The sequence below is a fragment of the Ictalurus furcatus genome, chromosome 16 (genome assembly GCF_023375685.1).
Source record: "Ictalurus furcatus strain D&B chromosome 16, Billie_1.0, whole genome shotgun sequence".
Classification (NCBI taxonomy): Eukaryota; Metazoa; Chordata; class Actinopteri; order Siluriformes; family Ictaluridae; genus Ictalurus; species Ictalurus furcatus.
The window spans coordinates 21,491,764-21,519,216 of record NC_071270.1 but is presented as its reverse complement, the minus strand read 5'-3'; the positions used below and the strand labels follow the sequence as shown (position 1 = coordinate 21,519,216).

General features: G+C 39.6%; 2 protein-coding genes across 3 annotated transcripts; both read left to right on the top strand.

Moving 5' to 3' along the window:
• The first annotated feature begins 1,607 nt into the window (after positions 1-1,607).
• Positions 1,608-16,721, top strand: letm2 (leucine zipper-EF-hand containing transmembrane protein 2). Of its 2 annotated transcripts, none has more exons than XM_053645582.1 (11): positions 1,608-1,685; positions 3,072-3,142; positions 5,526-5,943; positions 7,884-8,027; positions 8,659-8,799; positions 10,137-10,340; positions 10,418-10,537; positions 10,771-10,890; positions 13,310-13,402; positions 13,639-13,704; positions 14,166-16,721. In XM_053645582.1, exons 2-11 carry the CDS (start codon positions 3,096-3,098, stop codon positions 14,217-14,219), a joined length of 1,407 nt encoding a protein of 468 aa, XP_053501557.1. In that variant the 5' UTR covers positions 1,608-1,685; positions 3,072-3,095; the 3' UTR covers positions 14,220-16,721. The 2 variants fall into 2 exon arrangements, with proteins under 2 accessions (XP_053501557.1, XP_053501556.1); XM_053645581.1 differs by having other exon boundaries at positions 1,612-1,954.
• A 3,019-nt stretch (positions 16,722-19,740) lies between these two features.
• Positions 19,741-25,069, top strand: npffr1l1 (neuropeptide FF receptor 1 like 1). Its single transcript, XM_053645959.1, has 4 exons — positions 19,741-19,750; positions 21,300-21,581; positions 22,005-22,104; positions 24,264-25,069. Exons 1-4 carry the CDS (start codon positions 19,741-19,743, stop codon positions 25,042-25,044), a joined length of 1,173 nt encoding a protein of 390 aa, XP_053501934.1. The 3' UTR covers positions 25,045-25,069.
• Positions 25,070-27,453: the final 2,384 nt, after the last annotated feature.

Here is a 27,453-nt window from a genome sequence, read left to right as displayed (position 1 = left end):
GGGCTTATGAGTGACAGTCGTGTCAGGTAATTACACCGAGAGTCACGCCACCTAGATTTGAACTCCATTGAGCTTTTTCCTCAAAATACCTTTGAAGAACAAACTAAAAGTAAATAGTCCAAGCACACATTGTCTAATCAAAGTACAAATTACACAGAAGGACATACGACAGAACTTTAAGTTTAATGTTTTTTTTTTTTTTTTTTTTACGTAAGGGTCACAACTTTTTACCATGATTGGTAATCAGAGGAAACACCGCATAAACCCAGTACAAACACAAACATTTTTAAATAACAAATGCAGCCGCCTGTCTCTCTTTAATTGGGTGTCAACTATTACAGACACCCACTTAAAGAGTTAAGTGGGTGTCAGTAATAGTTGCTCCGCATCATCCTTATTATGATGTTCCACATAATCCTTTTTCTCCACAGACCTGTGCTGAATCTGGCCCTCTCCAATATGGCGGACACATTGATGTACCGCGCTAGCTAACATCAGCAGCTAACATGACCTTTACTGTATTCCTACCAATGTTTTCCTATCTATGCTGTCACTTAATGCGTTTACATGGACAACAATAATCCACTATTAATCCGATTAAGACGATACTCTGATTAAGAAACTACCATGTAAACAGCAATTTTCAATTACCTTAATCCGATTAAGGTCATACTCGGAGTAAACACAAATCGAATTAAGACATGTGGAGTACTCCTGTTTTAGTCGCATTATCGATGTGTATTACAGACATGTACACACTTTAATCACATTATTAATGTCGTGTGAGAGTTTTCACCGCATTTTGTGACAGGACACGTACACACACGGCAGTGCTCAACATTTTATGGCAAACAAGAGAGCGCAGTTACGTCCCAAACCGCGTACTTGCCTACTATAGGCCTGTAGTAGGAGAAATACATGTATCTCGGCTACTATATAGTACGCGATTTGGGATGCAGCCCACGGCAAACTATGTTCTATTACACGTAAAACGGGTACATGAAAGGAGTATTCTAAAAGCGAGTCATGTAAACACCTTAATCACAATATTGCCTTACTCAGTGTAAGGTAAATAATTATATTACTGCTGTCCATGTAAACGTAGTCACTGATAATATGGCTTAAAATAAGGAAATTTGCATTTCATAGATGTAAAAATGTTTAAGATTTTGCACAACTGGGAATGATTACAAGTTTTATTTGAAAATCCCCCTTGTAGGTTTAACAATACTGAAAATATGAGTCAACGAGCATGTTTGTGTGTATGTGGCTGCTCATGGCAACAAAACAACACCGCTGTCTGCATAACATCCATTTTAAACTATGACGCTTTAGCAAGTAACATCAGATCCCTGAACGGTTTCTCTGCCATTTTCTTCTCAAATATGGCGCCGATGCTGATCTGAGATCAGGCAACGCTTCCTACAGCATTCCGGGTATCGCATGTTCAGCGAAACTAATTTCTATTGGTTGTTTAATGTGTCAATCACACTACATCCCTTATCCTGACGTAAAAAACCCCCACCTGACATCACATTTGTCAATCGACATTCACCTCCTTTCCGAGTCTCATGCCGGTTGGTGGCGTTTCCTGTCAATCAAATCAGGCTCCTCCTTCATCCGGGCGTCCCAGCTGCTGCCATCGCTTCAGTAGGGAGGCTGAGGAGAGACGTCGGCCTAGCTTGGTAGCTACAGTCGGTTAATTTGACATCTGATTTATTAACATCCCCACTCTATTTAACAACATAGACGACCGGAGGAGTAACTGCTTATCGTGAATGGCTCATATCGTTTTTAGAAGAATAGTTTCTCCTACAGCATCGTGTACACCGAAGAAGAAATTTGACCCCCATAGCGTTATCGCTTATAGCCAAACTCCATTTTCCTCTCAGCCGCGTCAAATGATTTCCGTCTAACAACGTAGACTTTTTAGGACACTAAAAGATTCAAACAGGTATTTATTTGCTTCACATTTTCGGTAGAAAGTACACTTTTTTTTCAGTTTTCGCTGAGGAAAATCGCTTTATGAAGTAACATTGCCGCATGTTTAGACATTAGGCCGAATCCATAATCGGTGTCTACTCCCTATAAAGGTGGCCTACTTGTAAGGGGACAATAAAGGCTTTCTTCTATCCTATTTAGTGTGCTATGTATCCAATTGAGATTCGTCCCATTATACGCGTCAGTATTGCTTTTGAGTGTTATTTACAGCCACTGTAGAAAATGTGGACGAATAGTTTTCACTTTAAATTGTTTTGACTCTGCGGTGTCGTAGTTAATAAATATTGGACATACAAAGTGCTCTATTGTGGGCGTGGGAGCGATTTATTTAGTGCATTGTACGTTGGGAATAGGGAACAGGGAACCGACTCTTTTATCCGAGTGCTCTTCATGTGTCGAAATTATTCAGTGTTAATTTTACGTAATGTCTGGGGGAAAAAAACAGATTTAACACAGGAAAGAGCCGGAAATGAATAAATCTAAAGAAAAGAAGTCGTTAATGTCCAGCCGCTTATGTCGTTAATGTCCAATCAGCTGCTTCTTGTTGTGAGTAAAAAAGGATTCAGATGCTTTAAAAGGACCAATGCCGTAATAATTTCAGAAAAAGTGTGTTATGACGTAATAACATCGTTCGCGGTTCTACGTCATCATAACAGTACTGCTAAAACTTTGTGCAGCCCCCCCATAGAACTCCTGTATAGAGTAATGCACTGATATTACTTACATATCACAACAATGTGTATATGTATAGTGTGTGTGTGTATGTGTGATACTAAAGGCTGTTTTCTATGCAAATGAACCATTTTTATTTGTTTACTTCATAGACTCACTTTTTTTTTACTTGTAATATTTATTAAATGTAATAAATAGGTATGTCTGGCCTCAAACTATGTTAGCGCGTTACAAACTTGGCAAGCAGCAATCTGACACATGCACCTGCCCATGAAGCTTTCTGGTGTCGTATGGCGTTGTGACACACCACCACAGCGGTGTGTTGTTCTTTTACTTTTTCCCACCACTAATGTTTTTCTCGACTTAACAGGCTTGTCTTTTTATTTTTTATTTGGCAGGACGGTGTGTGGTGAGAACTCATCATGGCCGTGTTCAGCTCCCAGGTGCTGCTTGCAGTCACGAGATCAAGGTGAGGCGATGTTTAGATTTTCAGGGATGTGATTTAATTGAGCTTTTTGATCACTGCTTTGTACATGTAACCAAGATGTGTGCTGATAATCGTGCTCGTGCTATTTTGTTAATTAGTAAAATATCATTAGGAGAGGTGCAAGACCCTTAACCCTCAACTGCTCAGTCGTATAAATGTAAGTGGCTCTGGATAAGGGTGTCTGCCAGATGCCGTAAATGTAAATGAGATCATTTGCGTGTAGTTATTAGGTTTTCTTAAATTTCTGGTTGCATTGTAATCCAAAGTTATCTATTAATATCTATTAGGTGTGCTTGGCATGGGATTAAGAGCCAGTGTTTTAATCCCTTATCTTGAGGTCATATTTATTTTATTAACTCGTAGCTCCACTGAGCTCAAATTTTATAAATGTGTGCTTTTTAAAGGGACTTTTTTGTTTTGTTGTGTTTGTGTTTATTTCTTCGCTTCGTTTGAGCGGGTGCCAAATGGAATGAAATTTGTGCCAAAAGTGTCGTACTCAACTTTTCAAGAAATGAACAACAATATGCAACAAGAGCAGGGAAACCAGTCTGAAACTGAACTCGGTGGCAAAACCCGAACGCGGTCTTCAAATAAACAACACTCTCTGTTAACAGTCTTCTAAGCTTCCTTTTCATGAATCGTGGTTTATGGACGCGCCGCCAAAGTTTTCGTTTATGCTTTGAAACGTTTCGCAATATTATGGTCGCCGTTCTGACACCTACGACCTCTCGTGTGGGCGGGGCTTAACAATCTTAGAAAACTGTTAACGAAGGATGCTGTTTATTTGAAGACCGTGTTACGATTTTTGCCGCCGAGTTCACTGTTTTCAGTTTCAGAAATGCCAAGAGGTGTGTGTGTGTTCAGGCTGTATTAGTTAGGCTAATTGCAGTGTGCTTGTCCAGAACGATTGATGAATTATAAACTGTGAGGTTTGATGACCTCACAGGTGCTGAAAAGCTGCACATGATTTCTGATTTACCTGAATGATGAACTTATTAACCGTTTAAAGTCCCTGACCTACTGAACTAGAATGAAGATTTGTTTTTTGTGTGAGGGTTTATTTATTTATTTATTTACAAAAATTAAGTATATCTGTAAATAGAAAGCGCTTCTGTAAGTCACTCTGGATTAAGGACATCTGCTAAATGGTGTAAATGTAAATATTATAAGTCTTACTAGCGGCTTATAGGGCAGTGGTGGCTGAACGGTTAAGGCTCTGGGGTTACTGATCAGAAGGTCTGGAGTTCAAGCCCCAGCACTGCCAAGCTGCCACTGTCGAGCTGTTTCAGCTTGAGTGAGTCCCTGATCAAAGTGAGAAATAAATTTTTCATCCTGCAGGATTGCGCTAAGCTTTTGCTGCTTCCAGAACAATCAACCATGTTAAGTCGAGTACACAGAAACATTAAGTTGTGAGAAAACTGCTTTTGTTACGTGGATATCACGAGAGAGAGAAAGACATGAACAGCCTCTTAGGGCTTCCGTAGAATCCCTGTCATACTTGATAACATTGTCAATAACCTGAACTTTAATTTGAAACACAACTTGAACGTGGCCTGAAAACATTCCTAGCGTTTGGTATGAAAGGGTTATTGGTATGAATTCTACATGTTTCATTTGGAAAAACACCAGCACCATAACTGTTAGGGTAAAAGCTGGAGATTCCTGAGCGTTTTGTCCAAAATCTCAAAATTAGAGGTCTGAAACATACCGGATGACGACAATTTCTAATGTTAGCTGTATGTTACACAGTGGATCAAGACCATTATTGTTTTCTTTCTTTTTTTACTGTGCCAGAAAACCTCTGAAATTGATTTGGTTTATTGTACGTTCTAGGCAAAATGTGTCAGTGAGGTAAAAATGAATAGAAAAATATAATCAAACATGTAGACGTTTAATACACGAACATGTAACTGTTGTGAAACATGCTGGGTATTATTATTATTATTATTATTATTATTATTATTATTATTATTTAACAGTGTTATCATTTGCTATTTGCTTTTAGTTTTGGACTTGCTTTCAGTTTCGTGTTGTGTTTAACATTTCCTGTGGGAATCCTCTAGAATTTCTAATGTTATCTTATACCAGATATCCACATGGTGAGGTTTTTCATTTTAACAGGAAAAGGTCATACTGATCCCTTCTTTTTTCCACCTCATGAACAAGTTTTTTTTTTTTTCTCCATAAATATCTTGAATTATGACCTTTTTTTTTTTGTGTTTGGTAGCTCGTCACTGCAAGTTTGGTGTCAAATAAGATTTGTAGTAATGTTAAACGTTGTAAAATGTATTAAATTGAACTTGAGAGAGGCTAAAATTGAATTTTTTTTTTTTTTTGGTTGTTTTTTTCGTCTTGTCTTCCTCAGGGGATCGTACTTGCTCTCCAAACGACATAGTTGTCCCCCTCTCTCCTCTTCCTGTATCCGGTATCACATCGCCACGTTGGAGCTCTCGTCCCACAGCACACCCAGACCTCTCTACCTTCACATCTCCCGCACCGCCAAGCCACAGACCTTCTCCGTCCCCGCTCGGACCCTTCACTCCTCCTGCACCTGGCTCCAGGAAGTGAAGAACACCCCAGCTGAAGGCGAACAGGCGAAGGGGGACGTCGTTCCCGAGCCCGTCAAAGCCGTGGCTCGTAAATCTCTGGGGCAGAGAGTGCTGGACGAGCTGAAACATTACTACCACGGCTTCCGGCTGCTGGGAATCGACACGAAGATCGCCGGACGCATGGTGTGGAGGCTGCTGCACGGACAACAGCTCACCCGCAGGGAGAGGAGGCGGGTACGTTCAGGGGATTTTACACATGCAAAGACACAAAGTAGCCCTGGGGAGGGTGGAGACTCTTTTAGCTCATCAGGGGAGAATGGGACAGATTCAGCAGGGAGGGAGCTAGTTATTTATGCACAAGCTTGGTCACTTCGGTGCTTGATGGCTAAAATTAGGAATGACTCGTTTAGTGAAATGTTGGTGTCATTTCGCAGATTTAGGTTCTCAAACGGTGGGTTTCACTTTGTTGTGTGGAAATGGAAATACACAGTTTATACAGATGGGTGGAAATGGAAATTGGCAGGTGGAAAAATCCACGAGTAGCTGATGGATCTTAAAAATTGCGTTTAGTTGTTTATTTAATCCTGCCCTGAATAAGCGAGTTCACATATCAGATGTTTACATATAGTCCACAAGACAAGATAATAACTGAATTTACACAAATAAACCAGTTCGCTTGGTTCTTAATAATATGTGCCGTTACTTGGATGATCAAGGACTGTTTTTATGTTTTGTGAGAGTTCTTCATGAGTCCCTTGTTTGTCCTGAGCAGTTAAACTGCCCACTGTTCTTCAGAAAAATCCTCCAGGTCCTGCACATTTGCTATTCCAGCATCTTCTGCATATTTGATTAATTTCCAACAGTCAGTTTGTTTACATGGACAACAATAATCCACTATTAAGAAGATACTGTGATTAAAAAACTACCATGTAAACAGCAATTTTTAATTACCTTAATCCGATTAAGGTCATACTCAAAGTAAACACAAATCGAATTAAGACGTGTGGAGTATTCCTGTTTTAATCGCATTATCGACGTGTATTACAGACATGTAAACAGCTTAATCACACTATTAACCTTGTGAGAGTTTTCACCGCATTTTTGCGACAGGATACGATCACACACGGCAGTGCTCAACCGTTTTATGGCAAACCAGAGAGCACGGCTGCGTCCCAAACCGCGTACTTGCCTACTATAGGCCTGTAGTAGGTGAAATACATGTATCTCGGCTACTATATAGACGGTAAGTACACAGTTTGGGACGCAGCCCACGGCTTCAAGCGGTCGTCTGTTTGCACGTACAGCATGACAAATAATTAACTGCACTTAAAGCGTTCATAAAATAGAAACACCCTGGTACCATAACGAAGACGAACTGTGTGTTGATGGGTGAAATTCTGGAGGGCCATCGGACGGCGTAGCGCGGTGACGTAATGACGTGTGCTGTTAATTGAACTATGTTCTATAACATTTAAAACGGGAACATGAAAGGAGTATTCTAAAAGAGACTCATGTAAACACCTTAATCACAATATTGTTTTACTCAGAGTAAGGTCAATAATTAGATTACTGCTGTCCATGTAAATGTAGTCACAGACTATAAGATGTTGAGATCCATCTGTTTCCCAGAAGACGACAAAATAACAATTTGGGGGTAAAATTCTCTGATGGTACAGATTGGCTTCCTGGCAGTTCTTAGTTTAGCTCTCGGGTTTTGGAAGAATGAATTTTTTGGGGAAAATACGGTTCTGCGATGACTATTTGTCGTCTCGTCTATTGAACTAACCCCGAATTCCCCGTAGTTCTCGGCGGCATTTTCCTAAAGCTTTTAAACAGTAAGGCTTCAGGTTAGACCAGGAGTCGTCAGCTATCGGTGGAACCAGACTGTACTGTAGCGAAGCTACAAGGCTAGAAACATTCTGAAAGTTTTCACACACACTTTATGGATGATTTTATTTACTCTCTCTAGTCTGATTAGTGAATTAATCTAATCACCGGTCCATGGCGCTGAAAAATGGTAACGTGAAGCTCTACTACAAAAGAAAACAAAGGCTAGGAAATGAGGTGAACCCCTGGGGAGTTGGCTTCTGATTTACCCCCATCATGCTTTGTTTAAGTTAACAGCTAATGCTAAGCTATTTTTTTTTCTTTTCTTCCTCCCCTTCCCTTTGCAGCTGATGAGGACATGTGCTGACTTGTTCCGTCTCGTCCCTTTCATGGTGTTCATCATCGTCCCCTTCATGGAGTTCCTGCTTCCTGTCTTCCTCAAACTCTTCCCTGAAATGCTTCCCTCTACTTTTGAGACGGAGTCCAAGAAGGCAAGTACTGAGAAATCATCAGATTTGAGCTGTCGGTCTGAACTAAGTATTAGAATATATAGTCGTGTGAAAAAGGAAGTACACCCAATGGGAATTTTATTTATTTTATTTATTTATTTTGGAATATTTGGACAAGTAAACATTTGATCGTCTTTGAAACAATGCCCATTAATGACGTTGATATGCTTGAACAAATCCACAAGGAAAATGAGCTTTTTCAATCATTTATTCAAGAGAAATATCAATAGATGTGATGTTCTGTGGAAAAAGTACATACACCCTTGGCCTCAGAAGCTAGTATTGCCCCCTTTAGCAGAAGTAACTTCTTGTAGGCATTTTTGCATAATTGTCCACCAGACTCTGACGTCCGCGAAAAAAAGCCAGCCGTTTCCATGGGGTGTACTTATTTTTTTTTCCACATGACTGTATTACGGTGCCTAAAATGATGCGAGCTCAGGGAGCCTCCTAACGAATGACGCATTATTGTGTTTTGCACTAATAAAACAACAAAACGTTGTGTGTGTGATATATCGCACTGTCTTGGTCAGTGCTTGTTTTAAGCTTCAAGATGGAGCGTTTCGATAAAAGAAGTATGAGTTTCCGTCATTTATATCTTTAATTGCCGCTGCAGGAGGAGAAGCAGAAGAAGGGACTCGCAGCTAAACTGGAGCTGGCCAAGTTTCTGCAGGAGACGATCGCTGAGATGGCCCGCAGAAACAAAGCGGCTGTGGGAGGAGACGAGACGCAGATGTTCTCCACTTATGTACAGCAGGTACGAGAACGTCATCAATTAAAACGGGACGATCCTGCTTTCTTAACATCTCCTGTCATATTACATTTTTATACTTTTAGTAGTAATGGGATGATACCACAAATGCCTCCGAACCCCCTCCCCCCACCCCCGGGAGGTTCACATCTTCGTCACATTTTTCACCCCTGATGAGTTTGCATCTCTGGACTCTGGCATTAGTCATCTCTGTGGCATTGCATATTTGAGCCCTTTCCCTCATGTATAAAAAAGTATTGGCACTATATCTTTTGAGGTTATTTCTGACCATTAGTAGGGAATGTTTGATTTATATACGTGAGGCGTTTTAGGAAAAACCTTGACATATCACTACGATTGAACTTGGATCAGACTCAAATCAGGTCTTGCCAAAATCGTTTGCCAATAACGTATAGAAACCATAAATATGACCGGTACAGTACGATATCCTAACAATGTCGAAATATTTTTATTTGCTTCTGAATCTTTCCTAGACGTCCTGCAAAGATAAGTTTAATAAACAAGGTGGTGTTTGTCTAAGGCCACGTTAGCTAAGTTGAGGCTCCTCACACAGCGAATGTGTCCGGCTTCGATCGAGTTCTTGGAGAGCTATGTGCTGTGGTGAAATGGAGTAAAGCCTACTCAGTTCAGTTTGTAATCAGATACCAGCTGTCAAAATGTCCAAAATGCTCCTGCAGCACAGTCGGATGGAAATCGATCCCCCTTTTTGCTTTTGGAGTAACCAGATTTCAATATGCTAGAACCTCACGTGTCGACCGATCGAATTTGCAGATTACTCGGCACTGATAATCGATTGCTGGAACTGACTGGTTTATTGGCAAAAACCCACACCGATGGTTTTTCCCGGTTGCGTCAGTTGCGGGAGCGGCTGAGAAGGGTCCGCTGTCATTATAGAATACGAGAGCAGCCTCTAGAGGCGAAATATAAACTACCGCTGACTAATGTTATTTGAAGTGTTTTTGATTCGTTTTGGAAGTCTATATTTGTTATTTGGAGTGTTACTTCTTGGTTCCGTTTGGATGTACATCTTTTATATACAGGTACCGCCCGACTTGGTTATCGGTATCTGTAAAATCTACTATAGGGCCACCTCTAATTGTAATGGTGATGCGTGCCACAGAGTAAGATATTTCAGTTTCAAGAAGTCTGTAATATCCACAACTGTATTTGGTGGCAAATGTTATAATGTGACCTCACACGCAGTCAAGTCAGAGCTGGCAGAAAGCGCAAATAAGGCACACGTTTAATATAATGCCCAGACGTGATTTATGGCTGTGCATAAGGAAACCCTGTCTCACTGTGTCACTGGTTGTCCTGTCCAGGTGAGACACACTGGCGAGCAGCCCAGCACGAAAGACATCGTGAAATTCTCCAAGCTTTTCGAGGACGAGCTGACACTGGAGCACTTGGAGCGCCCCCAGCTGGTGGCTCTATGTAAACTGCTGGAGCTGCAGCCCATCGGCACCAACAACCTGCTGCGCTTTCAGCTCATGATGCAGCTGCGCACCATCAAAACTGACGACGAGGTAACGAGTAGCTGCTGCTTGTGTGCCTGTAGCTCCTGACCTGAAATATAGTTGATAAAATGTCTGTCTATGTGTAGATGATCTCTAAGGAAGGCGTCTCGGCAATGACCGTAGCGGAGCTTCAGGCTGCGTGTAGGAGTCGGGGGATGAGATCTCTCGGTCTCACCACAGATCAGCTACGACAGCAAATCCAACAGGTACAACATCAAGTAGAGCACCTCTGTAAAGGGATGGACAGGCAGTGGGTCGTATATGCTTCGTTAATGAATGCAATGTGAACAAATCTTTAGTACACGATGTGTTTTTTGAGAAAACAGGATGTGAATGGATCTGCACCATATTGAGTATTTAAAATTCTGAAATGTTGATGCCTGATGAGGATATGTGTGATGGGGATACCCTTTAATGCCATGCTGTATTTGTGTTGCAGTGGCTGGATCTGCACTTGAAGGAAAATGTTCCTCCATCTTTGCTGCTACTTTCCAGAGCCATGTACCTGACGGACCTCAAACCTAAACCTCCCGTTATTCCTCCCGTGCCCAAACTGGAGGTACGTAGTGTTGAAAAAGCATGCAAAAGATCTTTTGATGGTGATTGTTTACATACATAGAACTGATTTTGTGTAGCATGAGACCAGTAAAGATGCAGGAGGAATGATCAGTTAGGACAAAAAAGAGAAAATGAAAACTTGCCACACATACCATAAGAGAGAAAGTAAATAAAGTGACTGGAGAGTGTAAAGGTATCCGAGGTTCAGTTCTAATCTCTGACGGAAGGTGTAGTAGATAACAGTTTATCTGATTTCCTTGAAAAATATGGCAGGATAAGTATTTATAACATGGCAGTCAATGAATATCTTCAGTTGCAACCAAAATTATTCAAACCCCATTGCAAATCAGGTTTATTGTCAAACTTTACAGCCATTCAGCTGAACTGAATTCAACTGAAAATGCAACTTATAAGGATTTCTCCAGTTTCAATATTATTCAACCCCCTGAATAGAATCCCTCACAGCATCACAAATATACAAACCAGGTGTTGTCTCAAGCACACCTGATGCAATTAATCAAGGGCTTCATTAGTTGCACCAGGTGTGCTTGAGCTGGAACATGTGAAATACCTGAACTGGCTAGGGGCAAAAAAAAATGTATGAAATACCTGGACGGGGCAGAAAAAGGAAGCTATCAACGGCTGCAAGCAGATTTCTGAGAAGGCAGCTTGTGAAAAACCCTCGAGTGATTGCAAAAGACCTCCAGCGAGACTTGGTGGCAACAGACACTGAGGTTTCAGTGAGCACAGTAAGGCACGTACTAAACGCAGAAGGTTTCCATGCCAGATCTCCAAGACGTACACCACCACTGACCCAAAAGCACAAGAAAAGTCGCTCAAAGTCATATAAATAAAACCACAGAAGTTTTGGGATTCCATTCTGTGGAGCGATGAAACAAAACTGGATCTTTTCAGCACGATGGATCAGCGGTATGTCTGGAGAAAGAAGAATGAAGAAAGAACTCTCTGTCCACAGTCAAGCATGGTGGTGGCTCGGTGATGCTCTGGGGCTGCTTTGCATCCTCTGGCACTGGAAACCTGCAGTGTGTGGAAGGCAAGATGGATTCATTGAAGTATCAGGAAATCCTAGGAGAAAAACGTCATGCAGTCTGTGAGGAAGCTGAAGCTGGGGCGTCATTGGATCTTCCAGCAGGACAGTGATCCCAAGCATACCTCAAATTCCACCAAGGCTTGGTTGAAGAAGTCCTCCTGGAAGATTCTACAGGGCCATCAGTCACCTGACTTGAACCCCATAGACCCCAAATCTCTGGTGGGATGTGAAGAAGGCGGTTGCAGCACACAAACCAAAGAATATTACTGAACTGGAGACCATTGCTCATGAGGAGCAATGACTGCGCCACCCACCAATAAAAGTTACCATGGCAACCAGGAGTAGGAACGCTTACAGGCGTCTTCATAGTATAGAGACTGATGACTTGCAACGATTTAAAATCACTGTATGTGTGAACGCACCTTCAGGAACTCAGGACAGACTCCTCAACTCCGGCACATGAAATAAAATGAGTTTAGCAAACTAAGTCACGTTGACACGGGCGCTCACAGCATCGGAAATAAACGAAGACTAACTTTTGAACTAACCTTTAAATGAGTTATACTGTGTGTAAAAAGTATTTGCTTTAGATAAATCAACTTATAGATATATTCACTTGTTAAACTATACAGTCTGCTTTTTTTTTTAAGGAGGTAAATATACATCACTCATCACGGGCTAGCTTGTTTCTAACAAAAGATGGCCAGGGAGGGATCCATGATTTATTTATTCACCTCCTTTTTTATTTATTTAATAAAAATACTTTGATGCTCGAATACACAGAGTTCACGGTTCCGAAGTAAGAACGCTGCATAAATCTGCATCTGCATTTCGATAAAGCTTCTCTGTGGCAATATGTTGTTAAAAGTGCTATATGAATAACATTGAACTGATTTAGAGAGTATAATCTCACATGACCGAGGTTATTCAGTCATAATGTGCTTAAATTTAATACACACACTCTCATTCACAAGCAGATTTACTGGTTTACTCTACTTAAAAACAACACTCCTTTGATTGCTTTACACACACACACACACGCACGCACGTGCTTACAATTACTTCCTGCAATTAAACGTGGCTCTACCGTAACAGAAACTTGGTCAGAAATTCTAATGTCAGCCAAATAATATCGGACCCTTTTTCTGATACAGAAAGTTGGCACTAGTTATGTCATACCATATCTAGTGCACTATATAGTGAAGGATTTCAGATTTTAGCCTCGCTCTAACCTTTGGGACGCAAACAGCTTTGTTGTACTGGGAAATTCGTATGTTTGTTTGGCTACATGTGGATACACACACACACACACACGACTGATAAGATGTCTTCGAGTTCAGATGAATGTTATGTAATGTGTGTGTGATAGAAATCTCCTGTTGAGAGTGAAGCTACAGCAAAGTCCCTTTCCTCTTCTGTGGAAATGCTGATCGACTCCGCCCCCGTCATCAAGGACAGGAAGGTTAGTGAGACCAGTGTCTCTTTTTATTTATTTATTTATTTATTTATTTATTTATTAATTCCCACCCCCTACCCTAGCTGTCCTGACCCTACATAAAAGAGCTATAAGGATCTCTTAATCTCACCGGTATGATCAGTATAGTCTAGAATAAAAGAATTGAATGTGTAATCATTTTAAGTGTGTGCATTTTGCGGTCATTACGTTAGTAACCTAACACCTTATTAACTCTGTTTCAGGCGGAGGAATTGGCGGAGAAACAACGTGATTTGGACATGCCATCACCAGAGGCTCAGTTAATCCATGTAAGTGTGTATACGTGTGTTTAGGAGTGCTCCTTACTGGTTAAAGAGTAACCGAGTTATATAATTCACCCCCATGCGTCGGGATTTCCCGTACCACTCCACAGACTTAATCAGTTTTGAGGTCGTTTACTGCTTTAAGGCTCACGAAATCGTCACGATCCACTTTCTGTGATCTGTACAAAGCTGTTAATTCTACCAGAGGAGGATGGAAATGGAGTCGAAGTGATATTTATCGTTACCAATGCACAAACGCAACAGGAAATGTTCATACAGCATCTCGGTCACATCTTTAGCAGTGACCAGTAGCCTTTCGAATCTATGCCTTATCACTAATGCCCACAAATTTTACTTACACACACACACACACACACAGAGTTTAGACCTATTTAAATTGGGTAGGGAATAGTTAATGGGATACATCTGCTTTGTCGCTCATCCACACGTTTGTTTCTTCCTGTCAGGCTAAAGGCGCGGAAATGGCGCAGAAATCCAAGATGAGTGCCAATGGACTTTGAAAGGCTTCTCCTGGAAAATTCTCATTGGGGTCTTCCTCATCTGCCATGAGGGCACGCACTCACTTGCTGTCGCGTGCTTTCTCTCTCTCTCTCACACACACACACACACACACACACTCCAGGATCTCAGCGATGGACTCCGAAGCGCCTGTGCCCTCCTCCTGTGCACCGTGGCCTATTATTTTAAAATTTATTTTCCTGTTCACATAAAATGGAAAACTAGAACATGAGCTGAGGTGAGAGTCAGAGAGCGGTGCTTAAGATAATGTACAGCTAAAGAATAATTTCCGTTCTTATTGTGTACATTTGTAAATAAACTGTAAAATATTACCGGCACATTATTAATAATAATGATAGTATTATGAAGACATGCTCCTCCTTTGGACGCGCAGCTGTACCGTATTTATACAGCTGAGAATCTGGCATGCTGTTTATTTTTATTTTATTTTTATATCATTCATGTCCGAGTGTAAGCAGGTCGCGTTTCGTTTCCTCCGTGGACGGAATGTCAAGTTTACTCAAGCTGTGTCGAGTCCTCGGCATTGTAGGATGAAATAAACCAGCTCTCAGTAGTGCACTCGAATTTTCAGACCCGCTTGTGTGTTTGCATAAAATAGTGCGATCGTAAAGGATATATTTTTGGAAACAGAATTTAAGCAGCTGCCTTTTTTCACTATGTAAAGATCAGACAGTGTTTGTATTTTAACTGGATTATATACATTAATATGTCTGTAAAAGTTTTTTTTTAGACAATTTAAAGCCCTAATCAGGAGTCTTGCAAGAAAAATATGTAGCATTTTCTTTCTTCTTCTGGTGTTTGGGTGAATTGTAAGTGTGTGGGTAACACCAACCCAACCCCCCATTGCATTTGTTAAAATACTGACGGTATGGAAAAATGTAAATTGTAAAAATAAATGAACAAAAACAATAGCATCTGTAGAAGTACTTAATAACTTCTGGGGTTTTTTTCCATCATAATTTTAGTTTTGTAGGTGTAGAAGCGTTTTTATATTTTGAAATCAAAAACCACATACTGTAGTCCAACCTATTAAACCGAGAGACTGTCCAGAAAGCTTGGATCGAGATGTAACAACGTTTGCTAGATAACTGGCTACGAGTTGCTTTCGATTGATTCGTTTTAGATATGAGCCTGTATAATCTAAGACCTTTTTAATAACGGGTTAGAGCCGGACTTCTCAGCCATTTCGCAGTCAGGGACCCTTTTAGCTGTAAAATAAATTCTAAAAAAGTTTATAAATGATAAAAATAATCAATTCCATTCCCTCAGCACAGATTCATTTTAAGAACCTAATTCTACATTGATGTAAACATGTACTATTTCTAGTATCAGCAAGCCCACATTGGATATAACCTCCACATCTGCCTTCAGTTTGTTAACACATCTCATCTTTCACCATTAAACCTCCTGAAAAATATTTGCAGATGTGTAGTTTTACCAGTTCTGTGCTGTGTGTCTGAAATTGCTCCCTCACTCACTCTATAGTTCACCATTTTACTATATAGGACACTGTGTAAGGCATTATGGGTAATAGTGCACTATCCAGGGAATGTAATTTGTTGACAGTTTGCTTTTTTATTATTATTATTTATTTATATTTTTTAAAAATTTTTTTTATAACACACAAGAAACAACCCAAAAAACCCCCCAAAGGACTCAATTATAGCACTATATGGTACCTAACCCTGCACTATATGGTAAATATATATATGTTAAGAAACAAATTAAGCCACGTCTCTGGGTGTTATCTGGCTCCTGCTCTCCTGCTGGATATATTTTATTAGTGTTAAACCCACAGTTAGAATAAAACCGAGCAGAAAAAAACAGGTTTATAGAGAGTGATCACGCCTTTCTGTTTTTACTGTGTTTATTTGAAACTGAGAACTAGCTAGAGATGATGTTGAAACCCTGTAATGTGGGTATTAGCAGTCTTTGATTCCTCATTGGGGCTTTAAGAGAGATTTAATATGCTACTTTTACTGGAGAAATGCGTACAATTCTGTTATTCATGAGCACCCTGCTCCCTGTGCGATAAAGTAACGCCATTTAAGATAGCCAAGGGGATTAAATGAGGGCTTGTGAGAAACAGGACTGAAACACAGCCTTACTTTTTGAGATATTTTTTTTTTGTTTTTGTTTGTCTTTTAGCTTAAGTTTTGTTCAATGAAAATGCAGAACCTCATTTCCAAAGCGTAGCAGCAGCACACGTTTGCGTGTTATCATGGCTTCTAACTCTACAATGATCAAAATAATAATAATAAATCCCAGAGAATGTGGTGCAAGACATTTGTATGATCCAAAATGAGTGGTGGGCGTGGCCTAATATTCTAACCTGTACTATGTCTAGTTCTGATGAATGTGTGCAGGTGTCACGAGAGATCGCAGATGTGTATGGTGAGGTGGAATGTGTATATAAGGTTTATCCAATGTTAGCTCCGCCCACTTTACATTGAAAGGCAAGAAACTGCCAAACTATGTAGAAATTGAAGTCTCTGGACATTTAAACTAACATCATGGAAAAGTCAGAGTCAGGTGGTCAGATCTATTTTTTTTTTTTTACTGTTATGTTTAATTGATGAGGTTTATTTTTTTTTAACATCACCTGCCATTTTGAGTCGGACCTTTTTAACACTTCATGCCTTCTCATTTGGTGTAGTTTAGAACTCCATGGCTTTACTTTGGCACAGTTTTTTTTTTTTTAATGTAATATTACTGTCTCCAGGAAATTTAAGGTGCTCATGACCTGCCCTGTGTTATAATGTTTTACCCGCCTCGTCAGCTTCCCCTCATGAAGTGTCCCACAAGTGTACTGTGTAACACGAGGCAGATTTTTCAGTCTGGTTCCCTTTATCAGCTTCCTAACTAACTAGCAGATTAATGCAGAGATAGTGATGATGATTTCCACCAAGGGGAAGTCGGCTATGGTTTGTTTTTTTAAAAAAAAAAAAAAAGTGTTAAAAGACAGATTGGAAAAATAAAACCGCGTTTAACAGTGTAACACTGAGGCTCTGTGTGTTTTGTGTGTGTTGCTTTTTCTGCATGAAGAAGAAAATCATAATTATGGAGTACGTGGCCTTTTCAGGACCTTTTTTATTTTTTATTTTTTTAATGTGTTTTAGACAAAGCAATGTCTCATTTATTTGACTGTGTTTGACAACCAAATCGACAACTTGTTAAAGCATATGGCCTAAATGTTCTAGCAGCTGAGCAAGTTTGAATCCACATTGATACGCTGTATATCAGGAATTCTCAAGTTAGTCGATACAATCATTCAAATAATAAACACATTACTGAAATGTTTTGTGTTCATAGTTTTCATAATTTTACATTGAGGAACATTAGTCTGAAATTCTTCCACAAATTGTAGATGCAGTTTTTCACAGATTGGTGAACCTCTGCCCATCTGTACTTCTGAAGGACTCTGCCTCTCTAAGATACTCTTTTTATCCCTGATCTGTTCCCAATTAACCTCCAGCTGTTTCTTTTCAGCAACACTTACTTTTCCAGCCTTTTGTTGCCCCGTCCCAACTTTTTTGAGAAGTGCTGCGGCCATCAAATTTAAAATGGCTTTCTTTTTTAAATTATAATTTTTAAAATTTGGTTTAAACATTTGATATGTTTTGTGAATAACGTGGGTTTATGAGACCTGCAAATCAATGCATTCTGTTTTCATTTACATTTTACACAATCACCTTCACATCTCAGACATGTTTTGCACTTTACGGAAAGTTTATTTCTAAAGATCATTTAAACCAACAGAAAGCACAATTATATAACGAACAATCAAATACTCCAGAAACTGTATGTGTATACTGTATGTGGATTGTCCAGTAGTCCAGTACTGTGGAATGAAGTGCGTTAGTGACATCTAGTGGTCGGGTTGATGAACTACAGGTTATAAATCACACTAAATGAAATAAAAACGTGACTGAATTTCCCTCGCATTATGCAAATATTTTCCACTAATGTGACATGGGGTTGTTTATTAAGGCGTACCCACCAAATAATTGTGAATAAATTGTGTAACTTGAGCCAACAGCGTAATATGCTATCGGAACATCATACTTAATACAGCACTTCCAGTTCATTATTTGGCAAAAGTCTATTTGCTTCAAGAATTTACTTTAGGTGACGTGGGTTAATGGTGTATCAATGTTGTAATGCCAGTGACTCTAGTATGCGTTTATACCTCATTCTAAGATTTAAGTCAAGTGTAATATTACCAATTATCAATCATCTCCAAGCTTAAATTCCTGTGGACACAATGATCCGATTCAATTAATTTTGTCACATACAATAGGCCTAGTTGCCAAGTACTGTGTATTGTGACCATGACACAGATCTTTAAAAACATGTGACCGCAACATATTAATTTATGGCCACGTCTTATTCATCCATCCATCCATCCATCCATTTTCTGGTGCCAACCCATTGCAGGGCACAATCGCACACACATTTACGCACAGTGGATAATTTGGAAATGCTAATCAGCCTAGAGCACATGTCTTTGGACGTGGGGAGGAAACCGGAGTACCCAGAGGAGACCCCCAAAGCACAGGGAGCATACGCAGACTCCGCCCACACATGGTAGAGGTGGGAATCGAACCCCCAAACCCGAGGTGCGAAGCAACCGTGCCCCTCGGCCACGTCTTATGTAAAGAATAAAATGAATGAAAGACTTGGGGGCAAGCTATTATAGATAAATAATCAAGTATGGTTGAAAGCTGATTATTTTCCTGTAACAGGATGTCCTGATTCCGATTTTAAATGATTACTGAAAGACATTTAAAGTCATGGAACGTCCACAAAACAAGTCAGTTACTCATCACTTATGTTATAGCATCTATAGACAGTCTTTCTCTTAACAGTCTCCCTTTTTCCTCTCTCTTGCAGTTTACAGAGAAACCAGTAAGCACAAAGTCCTCTGTACTGGAGAACACTGGAGACTCTTTCCATAAATGTTCAAATGTTAAAACGTCTTACAGAAAACTTCATATCAGTGATCATACCTTTTTCTTTGTATTTGTAAAGGAACAACACGATTTTAACCGGTTTATTAGCCTTAGATTATGTGGAGTGTCAGCCCTACTGTATACGTTGTTACTATAGAAACAGTAACTTATTAGAATGAGTGCATTAATATTAAAAACCTGTGATTTGCCTTGTAGCTGGAATTACTGTCAGAGCTGCTGTTATAGAAAATTAATCAGAACATTCTGACCAATCAGAGCCTAGCATGACCTGAGCTGTCGTCACCTCTGTAGATCCCATACAAAAAAAAAGGCGTGGTATTTGAAAGGAATGTTGTCACTCTGACGTGTTATGAGGGGGCGTGGTTAGCTCGAACAGATAAACCACTGCTCCGGTCCAGTAGAGCGACTTTAACACTGAGCTGTTGCTGAAGACTTTTACCGGTTTGTACCGCACGCCACTTGGGGAACACGTTACGTCACGGTTTTCCCGGGGCTCACGAATCTCAGGACTCTCAAGCACAGGTTAAGCATGAGGCACGGTGAGATGAGATATTTACCTGTGATGATGTGTGACAGGTGTAGGGTATATTCGTGTTGTGTGCGTGCGTGCGTGCGTGCGTGTGTGTGTGTGTGTGTGTGTAGCGCAATAATAATAATCATGAAAAAAAATTATAATAGTAGTAGTAGTAGTAATAATAATAATAATAATAATAATAATAATAATAATAATAATAGTAGTAGTAGTAGTAGTGGTAATAATAATAATAATCATAATAGTAATAGTAGTAGTAGTAATAATAATAATAATAATCATAATAGTAATAGTAGTAGTGATCATAATAATAATTAATAGTAGTAGTAGTAGTAGTAGTAATAATAATAATATTAATAATAGTAGTAGTAGTAGTAGTAGTAGTAATAATAATAATAATAATAATAATAATAATCATAATAGTAACAGCAGTAGTGATCATAATAATAATTAATAGTAGTAGTAGTAGTAGTAGTAATAATAATAATCATAATAGTAATAGTAGTAGTGATCATAATAATAAATAATAGTAGAAGTAGCAGTAATAATAATAATTATAATAGTAGAAGTAGTAGTAGTAGTGATGAATTATTAATAATAATAGTAGTAGTAATAGTAGTAGTAGTAGTAGTAGTAGTAATAATAATAATAATAATAAAATGTACATATAAATATGCTTATATTTATATGAACATATACACACACCCTTCTCTCCTTACTACTTACTTACATACCTACATAGTTAGTTATTTAGTTAGTTAGTTGGTTAGTTAGTTAGTTAATTTCTACCTGCTTAGAATTTATTTCCTCAGTGTTTCTTTGATACCTTTATTCTTTGTTACCAGTGGTTACCTTTCTAAACAAGTTCTACTCCTGGAACCTTTTCTGAAAGGGAAAACCCTCTAATATAAGGCTTTATATAGAACCTTTAAAAGGTTATAAATACTCTTTAAAAAAGGTTAAATCTAGAAAACCGTTTGACTCTCTGTGCGAGCACTTAAAGTTTCCTTGAAGTGTTTCAGTGACTTTACAAGTAGAACCGAATTAGAAATCATTTTTCTAAGACACGCTCATAAATAGAGGTACCAACGGTACTTTTTCCTTTACTAACACCACATGCACGTTCTTATGGAAAAGACAATAAAGGAACAGAACGTGTAGCCTTCTCTCAGTTTGTCCAAAGACATGCACTGTAGGCTGATTGGCATGTCTAAATTGCCCGTAGTGTGTGAATGTGTTTGCGATTGTGCACTGTAATGGGTTGGCACTCCGAGCAGGGTGTCCCTTGCCTTGTGCCCTAAGTCCCCTGGGATAGACTCCGGTTTGGATAAGTGGTACAGAAAATGGTTGGACGGATGATTCTTTATATCACGAAACAAATCAGTAGATCATTCAGAAAAATTTCACCTCTGGATGTACGTTTATTTATATATGAATATAGTGGGCTTTGTGTTTTATTTATCTTACTATTACATTTGTCAGAATTCCATTATCCATGCATTCATTCATTTCCTCTGTAAGTAACCGAGTCACATTGTGTCTGTCTCTTTCATCAGTGATGAACAGCTCTGATGAGACCAGGATGGTGGTGTTTGACTCCAATGTGACGCTGTTGCCGTACTACATGCACTCAGCCAGAATGGCACTCAGCTACGTGCTATTGTACACACTCGTGTGTGTGGTGTGTGTTGGGGGCAACACGCTGGTGTGTGTGGTGGTCCTGACCAACAGGAACATGCGCTCCGTCACCAACCTCTTCATCCTCAACCTCGCCATCAGCGACCTGTTGGTGGGCGTGGTCTGTGTGCCAATCACGCTGATCGACAACCTTATCTCAGGTGATCACCAGGATGTTGGTCTGTCTGTCTGTCTGTCTGTCTCTGGTTCTGCACAAGTTTTCAGTGGGGTTTAGGTCAGGAGACTGGTGTGGCCATGTCAGAATCATGATTTTGTGGTCATTGAACCATTTCTGTGTGCATTTCTTTGGATCACTGCTCTGCTGGGGAATCTTTAGAGGGTTCAAAATTAGCATACATTAATCATTTCTTTCACCTCCACTTCTTTCACAGGATTGACTTCACCTGTTGTCATTATTAGTAGCTTTCCTACAGAGATAAGTGAATTCCTGTCATTCCAAGAGGTTACAATATCCAAGTGTTGGTGTGACTGTCACAATCATCTCTTGCTCTTACTAATACCTCGGGCCTGGTCAGTGTGATGTTAAATGGTATGTATTTGTTTATATGTGTGTGTGTGTGTAGGTTGGCCGTTTAGTCAGACGACCTGCACTCTCAGTAATCTCATCCAGGGAACGTCTGTCTCTGCGTCCGTCTTCACACTCGTCGCTATTGCAGTGGACAGGTAGAGACTCTCAGTTTCAGACCTTACAAGCTCTGACACTTAATAAGCATTAAAAACATCCAAATAAGATACGGTAGAACTTCAACCGGTGCTGCTTTTATAACACAGCACATTTGAGGAAAGTGAAGCAGGAACTACGTAGGGCTGTAATAGGAATAATTAGTATATTGGACGTGGTTGAAATCTGTTTTGAGCTCATTAATGGAGAAATGTGACTTTTTTGCACTGTGTTAACAAATTTCACTTAAACATTAGCTTATATAATCATATAGAGTCAAAGTGAAATTGATCATTTACACATCATGCTTTTGAGTTCATAATTGTGATAATTATCTATGGAATTCAGATCATTGTGTTTAACATTCAGTCTGTGTGGCAAAGGCTATGCCATTTTTCAGCATACACTCCTGTGCAGGCTACCAACACCATGTGGGCTTTGACGGTCTCCCATACACCGGGGGCACTCAATGTTTTGCAGCCCTTTAGCTGTAAAGTACATTTTTATAAACCCCCTCAGTGTAGATTTCATTTGCAAACGTAATCCAATTCAAATATTTAAATAATGATAATGAGTCTTTATTAGTCACATATACATTACAGCACAGTGAAATTCTTTTCTTTGCATAACCCAGCACGTCAGGGTCAGAGTGCAGGGTCAGCCATGATACAGCACCCCTGGAGCAGAGAGGGTTAAGGGCCTTGCGCAAGGGCCCAACAGTGTCAGTTTGCACTGCTGGGGCTTGAACCCTTGACCTTCTGATCACTACCCCAGAGCCTTAACCACCAAGCCACCACTGCCCCTCATGTGTATGATAATAGTTGATATTATTTATATCATATAATATAATACATTATCTTGTTTTTGATCTGTGGATTGAATTAAACAAATTCAATTCTACTGACCAATCAAACAGGCTAATAATTATAAGAACTTGTGCCAGACAGGTTTGTCAAATAGAGACCGACCGATATTGATTTTTTTATAACCGATACCGATACCGTTTATTAGCCCGATAAGCGATATGCAGAACATATTTATTTATTGTTTTACTTCTGTTTTTGACACAGCGATGACAACACGACTGAATTGAACAAACCGTTTCATTTGTAACAATTTTGTCAAATTCACGTCCTCCTTGCATACAAAACAAAGCAACGCTCTTATTTCTACACCAATAGAAGGGTCTGAAAGAGTGCAAAAAATAAAGAGCACTGTTACTAATGTGTCCTTATTTTAATAAAAGCTTCGATGAGGTAAACAGATGACGTGACTCAGCGAATTTGTCTCTATTTCTTAGCACCAAGCTGCTTAAACTACATACCAAGTATTTATGTAACAAATCTAATGTATACATTAATGGCTATTTTAAATAAAGTTTATTAACTAAAGCAAAGCAAGTATACTTTACCTGTGCACACCGTTGTCGACTCGTCTTTCCTCAGATTTAGTGCTGCAATAGTGCTCCTGCATGCAATTCTCAAAACGCCAAGATGGCGGCATTTTTTTAAATATCGGAAAACCGATAACCGATTATAGAAAAATGCTTAAATATCGGGAAAAATATCGGGAAAACCGATAATCGGTCGATCTCTAATGTCAAATATCCACTCTTTACAATAGTGGTGAGCAGAAAAGCATATTAGAATGTACAACATGTCAGACCTTGAGGAGGATGAGCTACAACAGCAGAAGACTAAATCGGGTTTCAGTCTTGTCAGCCAAGAACAAGGATCTGAGACTACAGTGGGCACAGACTCACTGAAACTGGACAAGGCAACGTTTTTCCAATATTGACTGTCCAGTTTTGGTGAGCCTGTGCCCACTGTAGCCTTAGATTCCTGGTCAGTAGCCAGTGAGTGTATAACGATGTTATTATCTGTGCATATATACTTCTTATATGAAGCGAAATCTGTATTGTGAACACTTGTATGCTATTTTTTTTTTGCAAATGTACATCATTAAGCATGATAGCAACCTGAATGAAAGCCAGATTAAGCACAAATTTTCACAAAGAATGCATGTGTGAGGCAGGAAAAATAAAGGCTAAAATTGTATAGCATGCACTTGGCATATTAAAAACCTTGTAGTGTTGTTAAATTTGATTGGTGTAATAAATAAGGCCTTTCTAATTCGAGGCCATATTCCTCTCTTTGTGCAGATATACAGGCATTGTTTATCCATTTCGCCACCGCTTGAGGCGGGTCACTGCTGTCTTCGCCATCTTCTTTATCTGGCTTCTGGCGTTCGCCATTATTTTCCCTTCATCCGCAACGCTGACCGTCATCCAGCCGGATGACATGTACATGGTGCATGAAAACAAGAGTTATCCACTGTTCGTGTGCTATGAGGACTGGCCTCGCTCTGGCATGAGACGCATCTATACCACCACCATCTTTGTCCATGTGTACGTCCTCCCCCTGGTGCTAATCAGCATCATGTACGGCTGCATTGCCTGTAAGCTGTCAGGAAAACTGCGGCAGAGCAGCAGGCGTCTAAAAGTGATAAAGATGTTGATCACGGTGGCCGTGTTGTTCATGGTGTTATGGCTCCCGCTGTGGACGCTCATGCTGTTGACGGACTATCAGGAGCTGGATGTCCAGCAGATCGACTTTCTGAGCAGCTACTTGTTTCCTGTTGCACACTGGCTGGCGTTCTTCAACAGTGCCATCAACCCAATCATCTATGGATTCTTCAACGAGAATTTCCAGCGAGGTTTTCAGGCTGCCGTCTCCTGTCGACGGTATGATTCGCCGCCGCTTGTCTTTCATCGCAGAAGATTTGCGAATAAAGTCTCGAACAACGCTGGAGGGCCATCTGGAGGACAGAATGAAGTGAGATGTGCGCCAATAGCACAACTAAATCCAGTTCCCGTTGTCTTACTTGAAGATGTAAAGAAGCTGCCTGGGGTCAAGCATGTAAACAATGCCTGGGTGGAGTGAAGAAAAGATGAGTGAAGAGCTCCTTTTGGTTGAATCCACTTGGCCACTTAAAGGACCATTCCAAGATGGCCAAGGTGGTGTTAGATGAGGGATCAAGCTGACATTAGCATAGAAACCAGGAGTACAACTTGACAAGCACCAACTGCAGAAGGTACTGCAATCTAATGCAGTTTAATTTTTTTTTAAAACAGCAAATAATATCAGATCAAGCTTTTGTAATATTACATATCCATTTTGCCAAATAGCAAATTTCTGTTTACCATGTGGCAGCAGATAAACATTACACAAACAAGTCTTTCTGACACGTTTATTTGGTAGGTTGAGGGTTGACTAGTGCTCAACAGGAAGCAGATAAAATTTTAAGTAAAAAAACCCAAACAGGTTAAGTTGCTTGCTAATGTTAGCTAGGTAGCTTGCTAGTGAGACTGAGCGAGGTAGGTAGCTGAGTGGATGATTGACGATGCGTCTACTTTTTATTATTCCATCACTGAAGCTTTGTTATGGCAGTCTATTGTTTACTAAGACACATTTTTATCTTGTTTCCATAAGAATGGCCCACCTATAACCACACTAATTAATATATCATTGACACAGCTCTCAGTGACGAGCAGAGGGTGGCAGGTGTTGACACTTTTGTAAATGGATGCATGTCATGAGTGTAAACAGGAGAATTTAAATACTTATATTAAAAAAAAAATTAATTATAACATTATAACATCATACACTGATCAGCTATAACATTAAAACCACTGACATGTGAAGTGAATAACATTGATTATCTTGTTATAGTGGCACCTGTTAAGGGGTGGGATGTATTAGGCACAAATTGTGATGGCTAGACAACTGGGTCAGAGCATTTCCAAAACAGCAGGTCTTGTGGGGTGTTTGCGCTTTGCAGTGGTTAGTACCTACCAAAAGTGGTCCAAGGAAGGACAACCTGTGAATCAGCGACAGGGTCATGGGTGCTCGAGGCTCACTGATGCGTATGGGAAGTGAAGGCTAGCCCGTCTGGTCCGATATCACAGAAGAGCTTCTGTAGCACAAACTGCTGAAAAAAGTTCATTCTGGCTGTGATAGAAAGGTGTCAGAACACACAGTGCATCACATCTTGCTGTGTATAGGGCTGTGTAGCTGCAGACCGGTCAGAGTGCCCATGCTGACCCCTGTCCACCACCGAAATCTCCTACAATGGGCACGTGAGCATCAGAACTGGATCATGGCGCAATGGAAGAAGATGGCTAGATCACTGCCTTTCAATCTATGTATCTATCTGTCTGTCTATCTATCTATCTATTTATCTATCTATCTATGTGCTATCTATTTAGTCAGCTTTCTATCTATCTATTTAGCTAGCTGTACATCTCTCTCTCTCTCTCTCTCTCTCTCTCTCTCTCACTATGTGTCTATTAAACACCACTGAGTATTTCGAATGTAGAATGTATTCCATTACCTCCTGTACCATTGGCGTGTATGAATTTATATTTCTATTTATTACACAATATGCAGCATGTTTATAATATTTATATGTATATATTAACTGTAACCGCTGTGTTGTATCAAATGTGTTTTATACTGTATTTGGATTTGTTGACTGTATATTACCTGTACTTTGAATCAAAGGTTTTTAAACTCCATATATTTTAGCTTTTTTTTTTTTGGTTAAACAAGAAAATGTCTCATTTTAAATACATTTAAGTAGGTAGATCTAATTGGACTAGGCTGAGACATTGATGTTTAGACACCTAGACATGGTTTTATTTACAGAATTAACTGATTTATCCTCGGAATGCACATACTTTTACTAAAGCGTGATTTAAAGGCCCATTAGGATTGGAGAGCAGCCGCAGTTTCAGGTCTTTTGTGGGGCGGTTCATTGAATTTTTGTTTTTCTTATGTAATGGCCATTGTGCAATAATAATGTTTAAGTAAGAAATGAAACCGTTCCTTGGTATGATGTGGTGTGATGTGAAGTGGAATTGGAAGTTTTTTTTATTTATTCCTTATTTATTTCTCTTATACCAGAGAATGTGCAAATAAATAATAAGACAATTAATCACAGAATGTCACATTGTACATTTTATTTGCTTATAGTTTTAATGTTGTGGAAGTCCCTATTATCGCTTACGTTATAGCAGCTATAAACAGTTTTTTTGTTTGTTTTTTTTTAAATTACATACACTGAAATGATTTTCTGTGGAGTGTCCACCATACATGTCGGTGTGAATGAGGTGCTACTGTCCAAAGGAATGGCACATTAATGATGGGTTTTTTTTTTTGGTCACCTGAGGTTATTTGTTTACAATTGTTATTTAGACCCTGATGAATAAAAACATCAAGTTGAAGGAGAGTGTGCTTCTTTTTTCCTCATGACTGTATCTCATAATAACACATAACATGATTTTTGGTTGA